Source organism: Pteropus vampyrus, unplaced genomic scaffold (assembly GCF_000151845.1).
Source record: "Pteropus vampyrus isolate Shadow unplaced genomic scaffold, Pvam_2.0 Scaffold257, whole genome shotgun sequence".
Taxonomy (NCBI): Eukaryota; Metazoa; Chordata; class Mammalia; order Chiroptera; family Pteropodidae; genus Pteropus; species Pteropus vampyrus.
Window position 1 is genome coordinate 86,954 of NW_011889038.1, and position 17,694 is coordinate 104,647.

The following is a 17,694-nucleotide window of genomic DNA, read 5'->3' on the forward strand; positions in this document are numbered from 1 at the left end:
CCCCGGCCCTCAGGAAAGAGATCCGAACCTCTTGGAAGCTTAGTGTCTTCACCTGCCCAGGGCGGTCACCCGTCGCCGTTGTCCTCATTGCTGTTCAGTGTCCTGCTTCCCTGTCACGTGATGGGACTAGGGCCGTTTGGGGCTCGGCTGGATCCCCAGCGTCAGGCCTGGCATAGTGCAGGTTCTCTGTCGATGTCCGCCACATAGACGTGCACGGGCAGAGGAGAAGGGTGGGTGGGGTGGGTGGGTCCCTCTCAACGGCTTGGCGGCGGCGTTAGGTGAATCTTACGGGACAAGGATGTGAGCCGAGGCTGCCGTTCGGCGCACCTGTGTCGGTCTGGTGTGTGGGCGGGGGTGGGGGCCAGCAGCCAGCACCCACAGTCCTCCCTCTCCCCCAGGCTCTCTTCAGGCTCATTTCGTCCTGTCGGCTCTCAGGGTGGGCTCTGTCACTGTCCCCTTTTATTAACGAGGAAGCTGAGGCACAGGAAGGTTGAGCAGTGGGTCCAGGGCCCAGACCCCGGCCGTCAGCTCCTGGGGCCTCCTGTGGATGGGAGAGATGACTTCTGACCTGGGAGGGCGTGAAGTGCCCGCTGAGCCCATTGGGACAGGCAGTGACAGCTCCTCGTGCCCACAGGACAGAAGCTGCTGGACTCACTGGCAGAGACGTGGGACTTCTTCTTCAGCGACGTGCTGCCCACACTGCAGGCTATTTTCTACCCCGTGCAGGTGAGTGGCCCCTGCAGCCATGGGACCCCCGGGCCACCATGTCGGCCCTCCCTGGCCTCACTGCAGACTGCCCGGCCCAAGGATGGGCACCCCCTTCTGCCCCTCACCGCTGTTACGGCTGTCTGCACCTGGACATGTCCTGGGACCTCTCAGAACCTGCCACCCACTCATGAGATGGAAATGAGGACAGCTCCCTCCCAAGGGCTCGGTAAAGCCCAAAGCAGCACACAGTAGGGCCACCTAGCACATACTGGGGGCTCTGTGTGTGACACCAAGCCTCTCCTTGCCTGAGGGTCGGCGGGTCCGTTCTCGTGTCTGGCCCCAGAACGAGGACGTGTGGTGTCCTCTGTCACCAGGGCAAGGAGCCGTCGGTCCGCCAGCTGGCCCTGCTGCACTTCCGGGACACCATCACCCTCAGCGTGAAGCTGGAGGACGCGCTGACCCGCACCCACGCCCGTGTGCCTGCCGCCATCGTGCAGATGCTGCTGGTCCTGCAGGTGAGTGGCTCTGAGGAGGCCGCCGCTTACCCGTGTCAGGGGCCCCCGTGGGAATGCGGGCACAAGGCCAGACTCGGGCAGATGCTGCGTCTCGAGACAGGCTCCCCAGAGGAGGGCTCTGAGATGAGGATTTGGGGCCACGTGACTTCGCAGTGGGGCTGCTGTCGAGAGAGTGAAGCAGGAGGGGACGGGGGAGATGGACGAAGACGTGGGTTCGGGAGGGGGCTGGCCTCAGCCAGGTCCCACGGGAGCCCGGGAGTGCGAACTGGACCACAGTTGGTCCTCGTGGGCAGGGCTGGGCCTTTGCGCCCCTCGCCGGTCAGTCGTTGGGGCTGCGGGCCGCCTGCCCCCACGCCCCACAGTGGTCCCAGACATCTCTGGTGCAGATGGCTTTTGTCCACGAGGGCAGCTCAGGGCGGGGCTGCTGCGAGCTTTCTGCAGCCACACTCCCAGCGGTGGAGGGTGAGTGGCCCGCCCAAGACAGGATCTGACAGGCCACCAACAGCCCCCACTGTAAACTGCTGCATACCGAGCCCTGTGGAGGGCACAGCACTCTACAGTTTGCCGCTTGCCTCACTGTGTGGCATTGAGACCAGGGTAGGCGCTGTCAGCTGTCCCATTTTAAAGGTGGCGAAATAGAGTCCCCGACAGTAACCAGGGCAGGATCCTTGCCGCACCCAGGTCCGACGGGCTTCACAGCCTTGGTGGCGGTTCTGAGTCCCCTACGCACGTGCAACTCCTGCTAAATTAGGGTCCCTGACGGCAAGTCTGGGGCCCAGGGCAGCCGCTGAGTGTGGAGGTTTAAAGTGCCGGCTGCACCGGGTGGGAGCTGTGGTTGTCCTGGGACCCCAGGCCATTTTCAAGGGCTTTCAGGTCAGACCTGGCTGGGTTGAAGCTGAGAGCTTTGAGGGACTTTGTCACTTGGCCTCTTTTGTCGTCTGTGTGATGGAGTAAGATGACCTACCTGGTAGGGCAGGTTCAAGGATAACAGGGAGAAGTGGGGGAGATGCCTCTGGAAGGCAGCCACGGGACTGGGGCCGAGGAGTAAGGTCCCATCTTGATCCCAGGAGCAGTACCCCGTGGTCTGCCAGGCTAGGTGGCTGCTGCCCCCTGGTGGCCACTGTGTCTCATGCAGCTTCCTGGGCTTGACCCCATCGTTCCCCAGACTGTCCCGGCCCAGTGGGTGTGACCCCCAAACACAGCCCTTTGCATTGCCTCGCCCCCTCCCACCCCTGCCCACACTTTGAATGACCTTGTCCCAACCCCTCAGTGAACTCGTCCCCACTGTTTTTGAGTCTCAAATAGATCTGAAGTCACAGCTGCTGGTCAGCATATTTTGAGGGCCTACTGTGTGCCCCGTGCTTCACCGCAGAGTCCCGGTTCCTTCTCACAGCGTCCCCAAAGCCAGGAAATGGCCGTGCATCTCAGTGCACACAGATAACGCAGCCCCTGGCCCCCCATTTCCTCACTGCAGTGGGGAGCAGAGACCGGACTTCGTAAACGAATTCTAGGAATGAAAGGACGTAAAGTTCATGAAATGCCCCACACGGCTCAGCGGTGTCATCCTCATCTGCGTCAATGCTACTGGAAGCAGAGACAGGTCCATCCCTGCACGGTCACCTGGATGACTCCACGGGCTCCACGGGGTCTGTAGTGATGACCCCTCTGTCATTTCTGATATTAGTAATTTATGTCTTCCCTTTTTTTTTTTTTCCTTAGTTTTCCGGACTAGAGGCTTATTGATTTTATTGATCTTTTAAAAGAACTTGTTTTTGATTTCATTGGCTTTTTCTATTGATTCCTTTTTTGAATTTCATTAATTTCTCTGATTGTTATTTCTGTTCTCCAGCTTATTTCGGATTTAATTTGTTCTTCTTCTTGCAGTTTCCTAAGATGGAAGCTTAGATTATTGATTTTAGATCTAATTTAATATATTCATTCAGCACTGTGAATTGCCCTCTTAAGCACCACTTTCGATGTATTTTATACATTTGGATAAGTTACATTTTCATTGCCATTTATTTCAAACTATTTAAAAATGTTTCATGAGATTTCTTCTTAGACTCATGTGTTATTTAGAAGTGAGTTGATTAATCTCCACGTATTTGGGGCTTTTTGTTTTTCTTTTATTGATTCCTGGTTTAATCCCTTTGTGGCCGGAGAGCGGACATCATATGATTTCTTTTTTTTTTTTTTTTGGATGTGTTTTATTGCCCAGTATGTGGTCTGTCTTGCGAATGTTCCATGCGAGCTTGAGAACGTGTATTCTCCCGTCGTTGCATGAAATAGTCTATAGATGTCATTTGTGTCCAGTTGATTGATGGTGGCGTCGAGTTCGGCGATGTCCGTACTGATTTTCTGCCTCCTGGATGTGCACTTCTGAGAGGGGCGTCGGAGTCTCTGACCGTGAGAGCGGATCCGTGTCTCTCCTTGCAGCCCGTCCGGTTTTCGCCTCACGTGGTTTGGTGCTCTGTTCTTGGGTGCGTGCGAAGGGTTGTTGTGATGTCTCGGAGAATTGGTCCCTTTTCATTATGCAGTGATCTTCTTTGCCCTGTTCCTTTCTTTGGTCTGGAGTCACCCTGTCTGAAATGAACACGGCCACTCCGGCTTTCTGCCGCTCAGCAGTGCCTGGCATAGCTTTCTCCACCCCCGTCCTGTTAATCTACACGCGTCTTTATAGACGAAGTGGATTTCTCGGAGGCAGCGTAGAGTCGGGTTCTCTTGCTGTCTTGAACTGTCATTTAACACAAACCTGAGCAGCCTGTTGAGGATTGATGTCTTTTATTCATTCGTACGTCATTCATTCAGTAAGCACTCACTAAACGCCTATTGAGGGCTGGCCCTCTGCTGGGCGTGCTGGGGACACAGGGCTTGCCCCCCACGCCCTCAGTTAGCAAGATCAGGGCTGTCCTGTGGCGGCCTCATTCCTCAGGCTCTGGCTGAGGGAAGTTGTCATGGAGGAGCTGGACGGGACCTGGCGGGGATGGCGGGCAGTGTGAGGGGTAGGGGCAGCCTGCCCAGCCTGGACGTGACCTTGGCCTGGCCCCACGGGTGGGCTTTCCTGCCTGCTGCACTCCACGGGGCGAGGGCATTGGCTCCGGGTGGATTTCCCAGCAGGACTGGCCAGTGCGGGGGTTCTCCCCAGGGGCAGAGTGCGGGCTGCCCAACCTCGCTTGGCCACGGGGCTCTTTTCCACTGGGCACTGGTCTCCCAGACCCACAGCCACTGTGGGCAGCGGGCAGCTGCAGATGGTGTCAAAGCCAGAGAGTGACTCGGAGTTTTGGCGGGTGCTGTGTTGGGGGCCAGGGGCCCGTGGGGGGAGGGGGTGTTTGTGGTGGCTTCGAGCTCAGCCGGCTGGGTGAGGAAAACGCACTGGGCCGTGCTGTGACCCTCCCCCCTCGTCCCCTCGCAGGGCGTGCACGAGTCCCGGGCCGTGACCAAGGACTACCTGCGCCTGGAGATGCTGATCCAGAAGGTGGTGTCACCCTACCTGGGCACCTACGGCCTCTGCTCCAGTGAGGGCCCCTTCACACACTCCTGCGTCCTGGGTAGGGGTCGCCTGGGCCTCGGGGGGAGCAGGGTGACACTGGACCCATCCACCTCTGCCCAGGGTCCCGGGCCTCCCAGTGGACAGGCCATATGCCGGGCCCTGAGCCCATGGAGATGGGCTTCTTGGGGTCCCTTCTTCAAGAGCTGAGGGGGACCCAGTGGGCAGACACCATAGTGGTGAGGTGACAACTCCCTTGAGAGCTCGGCAGTGGCCGCTGCATCCCCAAGGCGGTCACAGCTGTGCGCAGTCCTGAAAGTTGGGGGTCGACCAGGCCAAGGACACAGCACGTGCCAGAGCCCCAGAAATCCCGGCTTCTTTGGCAACTCACAGGAGAGGGACGAGGTTGGGGGGTGGATGGGCTGGGCGTGCACAGAAGCCAGCCACATTGCCCCTATTGGTTCATTTAGTAATGTAAACCAAGCACCTACCGTGCACCCATGCCTGTCCTTGGTCCCGGGGTCAGTAGAGACCAAGGCCCACCCACATAGGCTCTCGTCCACCAGAGGAGGCGACCAACGAGTGCACAGTCCCCAGATAAGTCCCCCAAGGTGGCCTGTGCCCAGCTGACACCAGGGCCGTGGGCGGGGAGCTCAGAGAAGGCCATACTGGGAGGTGACTGCCAAGCCGAAAGACCAGGAGGAGCCAGGCCTGGGAAGAGGTGTAGGAAGAGCACCCCGGACAGAGTGGACCCCTCACCCAGGGTGCTCACCCACCTGCTGGTTTAAAATCTGCCTACCAGGTACGTCTCAGCGTAGGTGGGTCCCTGGCAGTTGGAGGACTTTGATGCCGGGCTCGGTGTGGCCCTGGGACCCCCAGACCCAGGAGGGAGCCTCTTACCTCCCCAGAAAGCCCTGAGCTGCTCACCGTGCTCAGCCCTGCCACCTGGTGGTCACTGTGGAATTGCATGATCCTGAGTGGGAGCCTGAAACTTGTCCCTAGACAGCCTAGGCCACACCATCCTCATCCTCTCCCGCCGCCAGGGGCTCGAGTCCCCCCACACTCAGAATAAAACCTCAGCCCCAGCCGCACCTGGAAGGGCCCCTTGTTCTCTGCCCCGTCGCACTTCCCGCTACCCGACCTGTGGCCCGCCCGTGTGGGTTTGTCGTCCCTCCCGCACGAGGACTCCAGCTCTGAGGACCGGCTGTGTCTGCCCAAGAAAGTGCCGGCACACAGCAAGTGCTAAGATTTGTTGACTTTCCCCAGGTGAGGGAACTGAGGCACATGCACAGGTCACTGGCAAGGTGTACATTTGAACCTGGGCGGTTGGCTTCGGTCCCCCCGCCCCAGCCCCCGTCCAAGCTGAGAGGCGGGGACCAAGGAGCCAAGGAGACAGACGAGCCTAGTGTCAGCCTAGTGTCAGCGTGGGGGAGGGGGAGCAGCATCCCTCCCCGCAGCTGCAGTGGCCAGGCCGCCGGGCAGGAGCGTGGAGGGGCCGGCCCTGGTGCGCACTGCCGGCCTCCCCTGTAGCTGCGCCGCGTGCAGGGCGGGGTGCACGGCCCGCGCCCCCAGAAGGGGCCGCCTGGCATCTGGCGGAAGGAAGGGCCTGCCACACCAGCTAGCTAGGTTTGCCCAGCGTGCGCCCCGTGCGCATGCGCGTCCCGGCCTCCGGCGCCTGACGCCTGTCTGTCCCCTGCCTGTCCCCTGCAGAGCAGCACCTGCTGCGCCGCTCCCGCTCGGGGGACGTCCTGGCCAAGAACCCGGTGGTGCGCTCCAAGAGCTACAACACGCCGCTGCTGAACCCCGTGGCGGAGCACGAGGCCGAGGGCTCGGCCACCGGCGCCACCGGCGTCCGCCGGCACTCGGTCTCCGAGATGACGTCCTGCCCCGACGGGCCTGGCCAGGGCCCCACGGGGGACTTCGGACCCTCCCCGGGCCCCCAGTCGGGGCCCTGCCCCAGCAGACTGTACCCCCCCACGCAGCCCTCCGAGCCCGGCCCGGGCCTGGCCCACGGCTCCCCGCCGTCCTCCAGCCCCGAGAACCTGGTGGACCACATCCTGGAGTCCGCGGACTCGGACTCCGAGGGCATCTTCATTGACTTCGGCCGACGCGGCGGCTCCGGCGCCTCGCAGTTTGAGGGGCCCGGGGGCCGGCAGAGCATCGTGTGAGGGCCCCGCGTTCTCGCCGAGCCCGCGAGTGCGCCTGCGTGGTGCGCGCGTGTGAGTTTTTTACGCTGCCCAGTCCAGTCCCGGGTCAGCCCTGGCCACTTGGGCGTTGCTCTCTCCGTTGGAAAAACCATGGACGCCCCGGCCTCAGCACCACTCCATTCTGGGGCGCCTGCATCGACGGCTCCGCCTGCCTCGCGCAGATGGCCAGGCGCACCGGTCAACCTCATGTGCGTGGGGCGGCCACCGGCGCTCGCCCACATCCACACCCATAGAGACTGTGACTCTGGTGGCACAGCCAGGCCCCCAGAATGACCCCCACAGCAACGGGGGTGGGTAGCAGACCCACCCGTCCCCCTCCCCATGTGCCTCAGGCCACAGCATGACCTGCAGGTGACTGTCCCAGACCCCCGAGCAGCCTGCTCTCACTGCCGGGGTGACCGTGGACAGGGAGAGGGTGGAATGTGGAATAAAACTTGCCTACCCGCTCCTGGGCTCACTTCATGCCCCGCCCTCAGCCTGAGATGCCTGGCCTCCCTGGGGCCTCCCTTCCCCACTCCTGGGGGGACGGCTTCCTGTTATTTAGTTTCTCTGTCCCATCCTGACAGAGGGCGGGGGATCCCAAAGGGAGACGGCGGAAAACCCAACAGCCTCTCAGACACCGCGGGGACCCTAAGGGGTGGGGGCTGGGTTCAGATCATTGGCCCTGTGCATGGGGGTCCGGCCCCTGCCTCCTCCCCAGCATGAGCACTGGAGCCTGGAAAGGAGGCAGGACTTGCCGGATGCCCCACTACCAAACTGCTGGCGAGGGGGCGGTGACACCTGCTCTTCCCACCCCTGCAGCTGCGTGACCCCCAGACAGGTTGTACCCGCCAGCTCCGGACTCCAGTTCCTGACCCTTGCGGTTGGAAGGCTCACCGGCTTGTCCCCGTGGTGGCATTGGTGCATTTGCAAAGATCTGGGCTACTCGGCCTCACCCCTCAGACACACACACACAGGTTCTGGCACACACACGTGCTCGGCCCTGGGAACGCAGCCTCCCTGCCCCACCCCCGCGTGTGTCCTGCACAAGAGTCACGAATCTTCTTGCCGCCTCCCGTCCCCCCAGGAGGCCCTCCTGTAACGTCATCTGACCGCAGGTGGTCTGAAGCGCTGCCTGGTTTTCTGTAGCCCGTGGTCTGCTCAGGGCTGTGACACTGCAGCTCAGGGGACTCACACAAGTTTGCATCACACAGTCCTGGAGGCTGGGAGCCCAAGGCCGGCGTGCCAGTGTGGCGGGTTCTGGTGAGAGCCCTCTTCGTGGTGCGCAGGTGCCATCTTCTCACGTGTCCTTATGTAGTGGACAGAGAGCCCCCCCTCACGTCTCACAGGACACTAATCCTGGGGGTCCGGGCCCCACCCCTGGGACCTCATTTAACCGTAGTTCCTTAGAGACCCTATCTCCAAATACAGTCACGCTGGGGATTAGGGCTTCAACACAGGCATTTGAGGGGACACAATTCACTCCATCACACGTGAGTGACGGGCCCATTCCGAAAGCCAGGGGGTCGCCATGGGGGCAGGACCCCACTGTGACAGGGTCTGCCGGAGAGGTGACGTTGAGAAAAACTAGCCTTGTGAGCACCCTTGACTGCACCTTTTCTGAGAGTTAGCATCCATTTAGGGGTGCGTGTGTGCACTCTGTGACAGTCGCCCACTGGCAGGAGGCCCCAGGGGGATACCCTTGGGCCCCGGGATGTCCCCTGGGGGACCTACTTTGCTCCTTCTGCTGTCAGGCTCTAAAAGGACCTACTCCGGCCTTCTGGAAGGTGCCACTGGGCGGGCCGTGGCTCAGGAACCACAGAAAGAAGGAGACCATGTGCTCTTTATGGGGTGGCGGGGAGGGACGAGGGTTCCCGCCGGGTGAAGGAGCTGCCCACAGCAGAGGAAGCCCCAACCCCAGAAGGAAGGGAAGGCTCCATATAAGAGAGAAAGGCTAGGAAGGGGGTGTCCTCTAAGGTTTGACTTATTCGTGATTTTCCATTTGACCATGAAAGTAATAGCCTATAGTTTAAAAAAGACCTCTGGGTATACACCCCAAAAGACATGAAAGCAGAGACTCGAAGAGATATGTGCACACTCAAGTTCATAGCAGCTCTGTTCATAAGAGCCAAAAGGTGGAAGCAACCCAGGTGTCAATCAACAGGTGAATGGGTAAGCAAAACGTGGTCTGTACATGCAACGGAATATGATTCAGCCTAAACAGGGAAGGAAATTCTGACACGACAGCATGATGAACCTTGAGGATGTTCTGCTCAGTGAAATAGGCCAGACACAAAAGGACAGATTGTGATTCCACTTAGATGAGGAACCCGGCATAGCCAAATTCACGACGGCTCCGCAGCACTCCCCGTGGGGTTTGTGGAGTGCCTGTCGTGGGGTCCTCCTAGCATCCCAGTGTGGGAACCGTGGCCCCGAGCTCCGGAAGTGTTCAGCAGTGAAGTGGGCAGTAACCTCAGGAATTCTGGGAGAAGGGGGAGGCCGCTGGGCAGAGCAGTCTCTGCCAGGGATGTGGTGGCACAGACCAAAGCCCCTAAATCGTGAGGCCCTCTGCTCCCTGCCTCGAGCACATGGAAGGCCCGCACTTCCCGGTCCCCTTGTGGCTGGCTGGTGGGCACTGTGCCCTCCTTTGGCCAGTGAGCTCTGAGCAGAAGGGACTTGGGGCCCTTTGGAGCTGGAATGCTTCATGCCCAGGGGGAGACCCTCCAGGGCGACCAGCAGTATTCCTGATGGGTCTGCTCCAACTAGTGGGGCGTCGGGGGTCTGTGGACATACAGCATGAATGAGAGGAGACCTCAGGCAGTGTAAGCCCCTGAGACTGGGGGCTGTTTGTTACCGGAGCAAAACCTGGCTTGACCTGACTAACACACTCCTCCCCCGAATACTCTAGTGGAATCGCGTTTTGCGTGTTTATGCGGGTTGCATCCTGACAGGCACAGCCAGGCCTCTGGGTTCACATCCTGAATTGGTCACTACCTTGCTTTGTGATATTAGGCGAGTCACCCCATGCTCAGTTTCCCCATCTGTAGGAAGGATCTTTCCAGATATAAAATTCTGATATTTCTCTGCTTGTCTGTGCGCTATGGACACACAGCAGGGCCAGCTGTAGGACTGTATACTCCAGGTAAATAGCTCTGCCCAGATGACAGTGTATTGGCCAGACAGGTACTTAATGAGTTTTGACCTGAAGGTGATAATGGCTTAAGATGAACTGATGGCTTCACCCCCAGGAAGTCTCACTGAATGATGTGTTTGCTCAGAACTGCTTTACCAGGCTGTTAAACGCTATAAAAATGTAAACTATCATCTGACATCATCATCAGAAGAATTTCTCATGCTGACATTCCGTTTTTTTGCTTTGGGGATTTATGTCAGCCTGGGTTTGGCAGGGGAGGAGCGACAGGGTGGCATAGAAAAGAGGGTGCGGGATCAGGCAGGGCTGTCATCTGAAAGCCATGGAAGATTCTGGCTGATCACACAGAGGAGTTTATTAAAGGAGGCTTGGAACTCAGTTGTCAGGAGGTGGCAGAGCCAAGCCAGAGACTTACCTGCCAGGAACAATGCCTCGGCCCACGCCACCAGACAGGCCTGATGGGAAAACAAACTTCCTTCGCACATGGGTGCTCCCACCACGGAGATGCTCCAGGGGCACTGGACCAAACCCACGACTGCCACCAGCACCAATACCAGGTGCATCCCAGGCCCTTGACCTTGTAGCCACTGCAGCCTGCACACCGCACCCCCCAACCTCTGCTCCCAAATTACACATCACGCAGCCGCCCCTGTCCAGCATAATAAATTCCAGGGCCACCTCCTCTCTTCGGGCATTTGTCACAACGGTGGAGCCTGAGGCACTGTCTGGGCCCCGGTTGCAAAGGAGGCTGAGTAAGCCCATTACCTGACTACCTGGGGCCCAGACACTGGTAAGAAAGGCATTTGAAAGGTGCGAGGGGCCAGAGTACAGAACCAGCGTCCCACCCTGATGTCAAATGGGGCCTCAAGAGTGTCGTCTGCTCGGGTGCAAATCAAAAGGGTTTCAAGAATTAGGTCCAGACAGCCCCAGGAAGCACCATGCATAGGCACGGGGGTTGGATTCGGTTTGCTCTCCACACGGCCGGGCCCCTGATAGGAGGAAGCGTGGCTGGGGTTCCTGGCCAGGTGCCCACCTCGCAGGGTGCCACCTCAGGTCCCGGCCCGTGGGGGAGGGCTGGGACATGATCTCCTGGACGTCTCTTGGCGCAAGCCGGCTGTCACACTCACACTCAGCAGGGAAATCTGGGTTTCAATCACGTCTTGGCTCAAACGGCGGGCAGAGTTCATTTGGGAGAAAACAAATGAGAAGCCTAAGACCTGAGACCGGGCATCTGGACCCTTCCCGCAGGCTCTGCATTCCCAGCGCTCATTAATGTGGCATATGCTGCTTAGGGAGCACCGACTCTCCGTCTTCATAAACATTCATAAGAGCGAACTTAATAAACCCGGGAGTAATACCACTCAGAAGTAATTCCTTCATTTCGCACGATTATTGTCTCTCTCCTATTGCAAAGCATTTGAAACGCAAGGAGGACTTGTCACAGCGACAAAGGAAATGACGAACCGGTGGGTTACTGATGAGACGCGCTTTGGGGGAAAGCGAGAAAGGGAGCCTGCCCGGCTCTGGCCGCTTCTTTCTGTTTCGTTTTTCTTCTCTTAGGAATGGCAGAGCGCGCTGCGTGCTTTTCCCTACAATCGTTCTGTATTTTTGCTTTACTGTACGCATTGAAATGCCACTAAACTATGGTTGTGGAATTCGTATGCGATTCGCACAGAACACAGAGGCGAGGAGGGTGGCATTCTCCCCAGCATCTGTCAATACCACGAAATTACACTGCCAGCCAGAGACCAACGGGAGGGCGGAGGCGGGGGCAGGGGGCGGAGGGGGGAGCAGGTGGGGTTGGTTTCCTCTTACTTCGGTCCAAAGTGCTTTTTAAAACAGAAAATCTGCCAAAAGTCCCTCTTTCTCGAGAGACTGATCTTACACAGATAACAATAATACTAAATAAAAAGATGTTTGTATTTCACAAAAGGAGAAGATGGCCTGGCGGCAAACGCTCGACACAAACCATCGAAGGCGAGAGGCTCGGATTCACACGCGTGTTCGAAGTTAGCGCCGCAGTCCTGCGCTTGCTCGCCACGCCCAGTTCTTCGGGAGCGAGGAAGCACTAAGTAATAGTCTGCAGGTGGCCGTGTGCCCGCAGCCCAGGCTGGTCAGGGATTCTCTGCACAGACAGAACACAGGCAGCTGCTCGGTGATGATGGAATGCAATGCGGGTCATTCATTCATTCACTCTCGCATTCATTCATATGGATTGGGACAGTGCCTACAATCTGCTGGGCGCAGAGCCGGGAACCGGGGATACTGCAGTGAGCCAACGGCCTCGTGGCTCTGGCCTTCCATGGAATGGTGGCAACTAACGTTGAGTGCACTAACCCGAATCCAGTTGTTTCATGGTTATCACTGGCAAAACCAGCGTGAGGCTGACCGTCTTTGGAGAAGATAAAAGTTTTGGTCTGTCTGACTCCCTTCCCCTCCCCGGGATGCGTCTCATGCTCAAACGATCAGGCCTTCTCTGCGTTTTCTTCTGTTAGTACGTCAGGAGAGAAACTCTTTTCCATTTGGTTAAAAGGATGTTTTCTCAGGTGATCCTTTTATTTGTAAGAAATAGAAAGCTCACACTGGATTAAACGAGAAGAGGATTTATTGGTACATCTAATAAGAAAGTCCAGGGGCTCTGAAATGTCACCAAGGACCCAGTTCCCTGCCACCTCTGCTTCTTCCTAAGCCTAGGTCTCCTTGTGGTCACAGGATGGCTGCCCGGTGTCCCTTGTGCACCAGGCTTCCCCATCTAAGAGCAAGAATTCTTCCCCAAACTTCCAGGCGAAGTCCAGCACGGCGCGCTCACTGTGGCTCGACGATGGCCTACGTTTCTTCCAGAACCTGAACCAATCGCTGTGGCAGAGGGTGACATTGTGAAACTGGCCTCTGCAATCAGACCCCGCCTCTAGAGGGGTCGACTCACCTGACCGGCTACTGTAAGTGAATGACTGGCCTCTGGGGCCCACAGAGCCCACCGCACATGATCCCGGGGCTGCCAGCGGCCATGCCACCTTCCATCCAAGGCAGCCTGGGATTGTGGCATTGCTGGTGCCCCCTTCCTCAACCCCAGAAGAGCACCTGGGAGAGGAAGCATTGGGAAAGGATCCCCTTGGCTGCCATGGTGACACAGATTGAAGGGGGTGAGGGCAGAAACTAGGAGACCCATTAGAGGACACAAAGCCACGTGAAAGATGCTGGTGGCCTGGACCACTAGGGTCAACGTGGGTGGAGAGACGTGGTGGCATTGTGACACATTTTGAAGGAAGAGCCACAGGGGTGTGGGAGAACCAGGGAAACCAAGATGACCCAACAGTTTGGATGGGGCCAGTGGGGAATGGGGTGGGGAGCCCAGGAGAGGAGCCCCATGTGGTCAGGGGAGCTGGAGCTGCCTGCTAAGGTCTCTACGTGGAGATGTCGGGGAGCAGTTAGAGGCAGGGGCCTGGAGTCAGGAGATGTAACTGGGGAGCGGGGTATAGGCGTATTGAAAGCAGGCGTGAGTGCCGATGAGAGGAGGTGCAGACCCCCAGCCCCGGGCGCGGACCTTCGGACATCGGGGAGGAGCGGGGAGGCAGCTGGCATTCAGCGCCCGGCCTGATACAAACCCATCCCTACAGCTCCAGCTCACTGAGCTGCTCCCAGAGCTGGGACGCGATGGTATCGAAGGACCAGCCATCCTCCTGCCTGGGGGACCAGTCACCTCCAGGGGTATCTGCACTCCAGCCTGGGCCTCCCTGATTGTCTGACCCCTGCCTCGGGGCGGGGACAGTAACTGTGCTAGGTGCAGACACGCAACGCTCAGCCCTGAGTGACCCTTAGGGGCCCAACGATTGGTCACATACCCCCTCCTCCAGGAAGTCCTCCCTGCTCCTCAGCCTGGGTCACGGCCACCTGTGGGATTGCCCAGCCCCTGCCACTGTGGGATTCTGTGCCTGCGAAGTCAGCATCTGGCCCAGAGGATGCTTTGGGGCATTTGTCGAATGAATATTTCCTCTCAATATTTTCTCGCAGATCTCGCCCCCTCCCGCCTCACTTTGCACATTCTTAAAATGGAGAAATGGATCACAGGAAAGTGCCCGCCCCAGGCGTGGGTGCTGTCCCGAAGGCAGACAGCAGGACTCAGGGTGCCTCGGGTGCAAAGTGCGAGGGGCGTCTGAGCTCTCATACTCCAACTCCATCCCCGCCCACAAGGCGGAGCCACCTGTCCCGGCCCCGCCCCGGCCCCCGCGGAGACTTAGCGGGACCCCGGAGCGGTCGGGGCTCCAGGGAAATACGTAGCGACGGCCGGTCGGGGGCGGAGCGAGGGGCGGGGCCTGCGCGGGAGCTACGTCCGGGGCGGGGCCAGGTGAGTGGACTCGGAGCTGAGCCCAGGTGAGGCGCCGGCAGGTAAGTCCTGGCGTCCGCGGGAGAAAGCCCACCTGTGCCCGGCAGGGACGCCGCGCGGGTTCCGAGGGTGTAGCCCGAGCCGGACCGGGCCCATTGCTCAGGTGCGCACGCCGAGGCGGGGCGCGGCGCCAGGTGACGCGGTGCAGAGACCAGCGCCCACCCGGGTCCAGAGACCGGGCCGGACCCGGCCCATTGCTCAGGTGCGCCGAGGCGGGGCGCGGCGCCAGGTGACGCGGTGCAGAGACCAGCGCCCACCCAGGTCCCCGCTCCCGGCCCCTGGTTGTCCCAGAGTGCGCTCCCCTCCCCCATCGTTCGCGCCTCTCCTCCCCTTCCTCTCCCACCCCTCCCCCTGCCTGCTCCCTCACTTCTCCCCAGGGGTTTTCGTGTTTGGGTCCGGTCCGGCTGGGCTGTCTCAACCCAAACTTTCGCCCCCCGCCCCGTTTTTCCTCCCCTAATTCGGGGTCTCCCATCAGCCGGTTGACATGCCGCACAGACTCATCAGGTCCCTGTCCCCGAACCCGGGAGGTGGGAGGCGTCGTCAGAGCAGGTGCTGCGCGGGTTGGAAGGCAGGGGCTCCGCGGGGGTGCTGACCGGGTCAACACAGGCGATGGACCCCCCAAGACTTACTAGGCCAAAAACTTCAATGGCGCGGTAATCAGCCTCCACAATCGCCAGTTAGGGGAGAGGCCTTGGTTTCGCTTTTCTCAACCCTGGCAGGGAGCCATCGTGAGAATTCCTTGGAGCCACTGCCGCTTTGCTGGCTTGGGAGTTGTCCCCTGCTGTGGGAGGTGTAGGCAGGGTGGCCGCTCAGGCCACGGAGAAGGAACGCGGAATCCTCTACGAGGAGGAATTCCTGCCAGCCCTTGTTTGGCGTCTGGGGACATGGCGGGCTGGGGACATGGCCACCAACTTTGTTTTGTGTCAGAGTCTGTGTCGATTCCAGACAGTGTTGTAGAATGTAGTGTCGACATTTGTCCAGGTGCGAACTTACAATTTAAGACTCAACAGTAAACATCCTTGGCTCTGTGTTGGCAGTTGTAGGATCTTGTTTGTGAGTTTCTCCTTCAATGCAGTGACAAACCGTTCCTCAACCCAACAGCGGGGCCGGCGGGTAGGGAGGTGAAGGGGGACACAGGTCACTGGCAGGAGCCCAGCTAGTCCTTGAGGACAGCCACCTCCCCAGCCCCTGCCCACAGGGGACCCAGAGTCTGGTCTCTGTGTGGTAGAGGGAAGCCAGGGACTTGTGAGTGGTCAAGAACTTCCTGAAGGAGGCAGCCATAGAGCTGGAAGATGGATAGGAGGTTGGCAGGGAAGAGTGTGGCACAATGAGGTCCCTTGGAGGCGGGGGCTGGAGGTGGCTGGAGGGAACTCACAGGTTGGGTGGGGGTGGAAATGCCTATGGAGTAACTAACAGGTGGGGCTGGTAGCAGTGTACTTGGATGCTGTCTTTGAGTCATTCAGGTGCGATCTTAAGGTCTGAAGACTTATGTGGACGCGTGGCCTCTCCCTAACAGGCGCGTTCCAGGCCAAGGGCACGCCCCCCGGTCACAGGGTCTCCATCCATGGCGACTTCTTTTAAACAAAGGACAGCAAGAGCTCAGGCCACCCTGGAGGTCCCGGATGTGCGTACCTTGTACCACATCTAAAAATCCATGCCATTGCCGGATTGTACCCTCCTTCACTGCCGGGGATACTGAGGCAGCAGGCGGCTGAGAAAGAGGCGAGGCAGTCGGAGACCGAGTGTTTGAGCAGGTCACTTCCACTGAGGGGGACTTAGCCTCCTGACCCATAGCGTGACCCTCATGGCCATCTTTCCACAGAATCGTCACCGTGACTCGTGACCGTCGAGCCCGCACTGCACACTTGATACCCTCAGTCCTCCCTCGCACCGGCCTCATGAGGCAGAGGCTGCTACTGCCCCCTTTTACAGATGAAGAAACTGAGGCAGGGAGGTTTAGGTGACTTTCCGAGGTCACAGGGCCAGTGAGTGGAGAGCCAGGACCTGAAGCCAGCCATGCTGCAGCTGCACCGTCCGAGCCTCCCCCGCCCCGGGCTGTGCCACCTCGCAGGGCGCTGAGGTCCGCCTTCCGGGGGAGACATTCAGAGACTGCCAGTGACCGCCCTTCAGCTCTGTGTGGATTAGCACAGGTGTATAAAAGTGATACCTTCCGTTCGTTTTCAGATAAATGACTTAACTTTTTCCTCAACCCTTTGATTAAAACTGATGCTCAATGAAGATGTGCCAAGTGCATCTAGAGGTCCTGGGCCTCCTGAGGTAGCTTTATGGGGGGCCCCCTTCTGGGCCCGGCTCTATGGGCACAGGGGCGGCCTCAAAGATGCCCTTGTGAGTGGCGCTCAGTGCAGGCGAGCATGCTGCCCATCCCCAGTGAGCTTTGTGTGCAGGCTCCAGAGCTCCTGAGCTCCTGGCGGCCGGAGGTGCCACTGCCCAGGCGTCTGTGTCCCTGGAAGGCTGGAAACCGGGCAGAGGACGCTCCCCAAGTCACTTCTCGAGGTCCCGTTTTCTCGCCTCCCACACGGGCGTCATAAGCAGCAGGTTTTCCTGGGGCTCAGACGGAATAACGTCGGGGTGCGGTAGATAGCCGCCGGCACTGTGACCTCGAGTTGCCAACCAGAGGCGCGAGCCACTCCGAGCCTTGGTTTCCCCATCTGTGAAACACAGACAATGCCTAGGGCGATGAGGAAAATCAAATGACTTAATTTGTGCCAAGTGCCTAAAACGGGCGTGGCAGCTCGATGCATGTTTGCGTTTATTGGTGTTAGTTCCGCCCCTGAGGGCAGAAGATCTTACAGAGACTCGTGTGGAATGAGCGTGTGGAATGAGCTCGGTGGCACCTGTTTCTGCCCAGGCTGAGGGCCAAGTGGTTTTGTCCTCGGTGACCGGGGACAGAGCAGGGCAGCGAGTAAGTTCATTTTCAGTCGAAGCCTGTGACTTACTGTCCATCAGAAGGAACTGGTTTGGCAGGTCAGGAGTCCTGGGGCCTGGCCCCCCTCTCCCACCTGGTCTTAAAATTAAAACAAGCAGAGGAGACGCTGGCCTGGCCGGCTGGGGGCTGGCGTGTTTGTCCTCATCGGGGACACTTGGGGTGGTCGAAGCCAATGAGGCTCACCCCCACCTGCTCAGCCCAGACCCCCAACCCTCTCACAGTGGCCAACACTGCAGAGGGACAGAGGGGTCTCTGGATGGGGGCACAGGGGAATCAGAACCAGGTCCCTGGTTTGGGGGGTACAGAGAGGCCTGGC

The 17,694-nt window shown here is 59.1% G+C and overlaps 2 protein-coding genes across 4 annotated transcripts in view; both read left to right on the top strand.

The window, feature by feature from the left end:
* PRR5 (proline rich 5) overlaps positions 1-7,363 on the top strand; it is a 19,648-nt gene extending 12,285 nt beyond the window's left edge. For 2 of the 3 annotated variants that reach the window (XM_011374965.2, XM_023520349.1), the window contains exons 6-7: positions 4,636-4,771; positions 6,421-7,363. In XM_011374965.2, coding sequence (XP_011373267.1) covers positions 4,636-4,771; positions 6,421-6,878 — 594 coding nt within the window. In that variant the 3' untranslated portion in view covers positions 6,879-7,363. The remainder of the gene's footprint in view (positions 1-4,635; positions 4,772-6,420) is intronic. The other variant, XM_023520350.1, reaches the window with a different exon arrangement.
* ARHGAP8 (Rho GTPase activating protein 8) overlaps positions 1,094-17,694 on the top strand; it is a 70,938-nt gene continuing 54,337 nt past the window's right edge. Inside the window, exons 1-2 of the mRNA XM_023520343.1 lie at positions 1,094-1,223; positions 11,981-14,392. Coding sequence (XP_023376111.1) covers positions 14,105-14,392 — 288 coding nt within the window. The 5' untranslated portion in view covers positions 1,094-1,223; positions 11,981-14,104. The remainder of the gene's footprint in view (positions 1,224-11,980; positions 14,393-17,694) is intronic.